Source organism: Nanorana parkeri, unplaced genomic scaffold (genome assembly GCF_000935625.1).
Source record: "Nanorana parkeri isolate BGI_ZX_2015 unplaced genomic scaffold, ASM93562v1 scaffold2202, whole genome shotgun sequence".
Classification (NCBI taxonomy): Eukaryota; Metazoa; Chordata; class Amphibia; order Anura; family Dicroglossidae; genus Nanorana; species Nanorana parkeri.
The window spans coordinates 166,667-169,531 of NW_017308470.1; the positions used below are offsets into that span (position 1 = coordinate 166,667).

General features: G+C 44.4%; 1 protein-coding gene across 1 annotated transcript in view; it reads left to right on the forward strand.

Moving 5' to 3' along the window:
* LOC108801040 (transmembrane protease serine 9-like) overlaps nt 1-1,086 on the forward strand; it is a 22,458-nt gene extending 21,372 nt beyond the window's left edge. The window contains 2 exon segments of the mRNA XM_018573005.1: nt 147-316; nt 781-1,086. Coding sequence (XP_018428507.1) covers nt 147-316; nt 781-1,086 — 476 coding nt within the window.
* The last annotated feature ends 1,779 nt before the right edge of the window (nt 1,087-2,865 follow it).

Here is a 2,865-nt window from a genome sequence, read left to right on the forward strand (position 1 = left end):
GCTGGTGGGAGAGATAAAACTAATCATACTAATGGACTAACCTTGATTTTAGTAGATGACATTTCTCTATTTTCCTGCACAAGATACAGTAAAGTATTCTTTATATATCTTTGTATAATGATCTTGTTTCCATGGTTTCTCACAAGGGCCACATCCTGCTAATGGCACCCTTCAGAAAGTCATGGTTCCCCTAATTGATTCAAAGACATGTGACCTGATGTACCACAAGTGGTCCTCTGAAAGTTCTAGTACCGTAATTATCCAGGATGACAAGCTATGTGCTGGCTATATAAATGGACTGAAGGATTCCTGCCAGGTAAGCTCCATATTTACAGTCATGAGTTATCACATTGTGTAACTGAGCGCATTGGCTACAGCGCAATAAATCACTGCTGGGAGGACGGAGCAGAAGGAGCTAAGCTGCTGAGCCCCTGCTGGGGACAGGAGCGGGGTGATTTGTGCTTATGGGTCACTGCTGGGAGATGAGCTGAGCTGCAGGGTCACTGTTAGGAGATGGGACAAGGTGAGCTGCAGAGTCACTGTTGAAAGGGAGATCAGGGGATGCTGAGCTGCTCAGTCACTGCTGGGGTGGAGGGGTGGAAGAGGAACTGGGCTGCTGAGTTACTGCTACAAGGGGAAAGCTGGTTGAGCTGCGCTGCTGAATTGCTGCTTGGAGAAGAGGGGGAGCAGAGTTTACTGAATTGCTAAGTCACTGCTGGAAAATAGATAGATAGATAGATAGACTGTTTATAATAACTGCTGCCTGTTGATGTCTTCCAGGGTGACTCAGGAGGACCTCTGGTGTGTAAAGTCCAGGATGCTTGGTACCAGATTGGGGTTGTAAGCTGGGGAGAAGGCTGCGCCTACTATTACCGCCCTGGGGTATACACCCTTGTCACAGCCTATCAAGACTGGATCAGCACTCACCTGCAAGTAGCGTTCAATGATGTGCCAGATATCCCTCCACCAACAAAGACATGTGGAGAATACTTCACAGATGGCATGGTCATTGATGGGGCTGCTAACCTTTCATTCCACCCCTGGATGCTCCTGGTACTAGTTGGCTTTCTGCTGACTTACCAATAACCAGAAACCATCGTCACCATCAGAAGAAGAAAAAACATATCCTAACCATACTGAAAAAAGCAGCAGATACCTACTATGATGTCAATTGCTGCTCAAAAATGCTCTTCTCAGTCAGCACCGTACAGCTTCTCCACCATGGTGGAGGAACCAGCAATGGCAAGGTGTTGTTATTTTAGCAACCAACCCAATTTCAATAGAAAGATAGTTTTAGGATTACATTTTCCATTTTGCTATAGCAGCTGGTTTGTACTTATGTCTGGACTAGAATTGTATATTTGTCCTTATGGTTCCACACTGACCTGTGAACCCAGAATTACAAATAAAAGGATAAAGTTGACCTAGAATCACATATATTTCTATATGGAGTACATGCATGCTAATGGTTTCAGTGGTTATACTAGTCACAACTCCCCCAGACTGCTGATTGATTGATTGGTTGGTGAAGGAGCAACCTGTTTATTAACGACATTGGGGAGGGTGTGAATAGCCATGTTTCAGTGTTTGCTGATGATACCAAAATCAGGAGGGTAAAAGAAATGGACATAGGCATTATAACATTACAGGAGGACCTGGATAAAATAGGGGGAGGGGCACCTATAAGGCAGATGAGGTTTAATGTCGATAAATGTATAGTAATGCACTTTGGGGTTAAAAATAGGCAAGTAGAATACACATTAATGGGAACTCCACTAGGGAAGTCAGAAATGGAAAAAGATTTGGGGGTCATTGTAGATCGCAGGTTGATAAATAGCTTGCAGTGCCAGGCTGCTGTAAGCAAAGCTAGCAGGGTCCTGTCCTGTATTAAGAGGGGAATGTTTTGCAGGGACAAGTCTATAATTCTGCCACTATATAGATCACTGGTTCGGCCTCATCTGGAGTACGCGGTCCAGTTTTGGGCACCAGTCCACAGAAAGGGTGTCCTGGAACTGGAGAGAGTCCAGAGGAAGGCAACCAAACTTATTAAGGGGATGGAGGACCAGAGCTATGAGACGAGGCTACTAAATCTAAACATGTTCACGCTGGAAGTGAGGAGATTAAGGGGGAGATATGATTTTCATGTACAAAATGTTCAATGGTGATAGCAACATCAGCAATAAACTTTTTACAATTAACTCCATGACAAGGATGAGAGGCCACCACCTAAAATTGGTGGAGAAAAATTTCAGCACAAGGGGCGCAGGAGGTCCTTCTCAGTTGGGGCGGTTAGGGTCTGGAACTCGCTGCCACATGCCGTGATTTCAGCTGATAGTGTGGAATCGTTCAAGAAGCTTTTGGACAATTTCCTTAGGGACCGTGATATACAGGGGTACAGGTACACTTAAGAACGAGACCTATACATACGCACACATCAGCAGAACCATATACATGCATGCAATAGGTTGGACTTGATGGACTTGTGTCTTTATTCAACCTCAAATACTATGTAAAAAAGAACGACTATGTAAAAAGAGCAGTTGCACACTGAGGGTGGGATCGGGAGTGAAAGGTGACCTACAAGTGTTCAATGACTAACCATTCTGTACGAAGAACACACTTCCAAGACTCTAAACCACCTTTGTCTGACCCATAACGCACAAAAAGGTCAGGATGGGAAGAGTTCCATTCAAAGCAGAACAATCACTCTGCACTATGTTCCTCCAAAATTAATAAACTGTCCATAATTCACCATACCAATGGTCCTTAAAGATCCCTACACTGCTATTGACTGTATAATAACATTGAAGTGTATGTGAACCTGTGACGGACTGAACCGTCACTGGTGCTGTTGGAGGAGCCTGG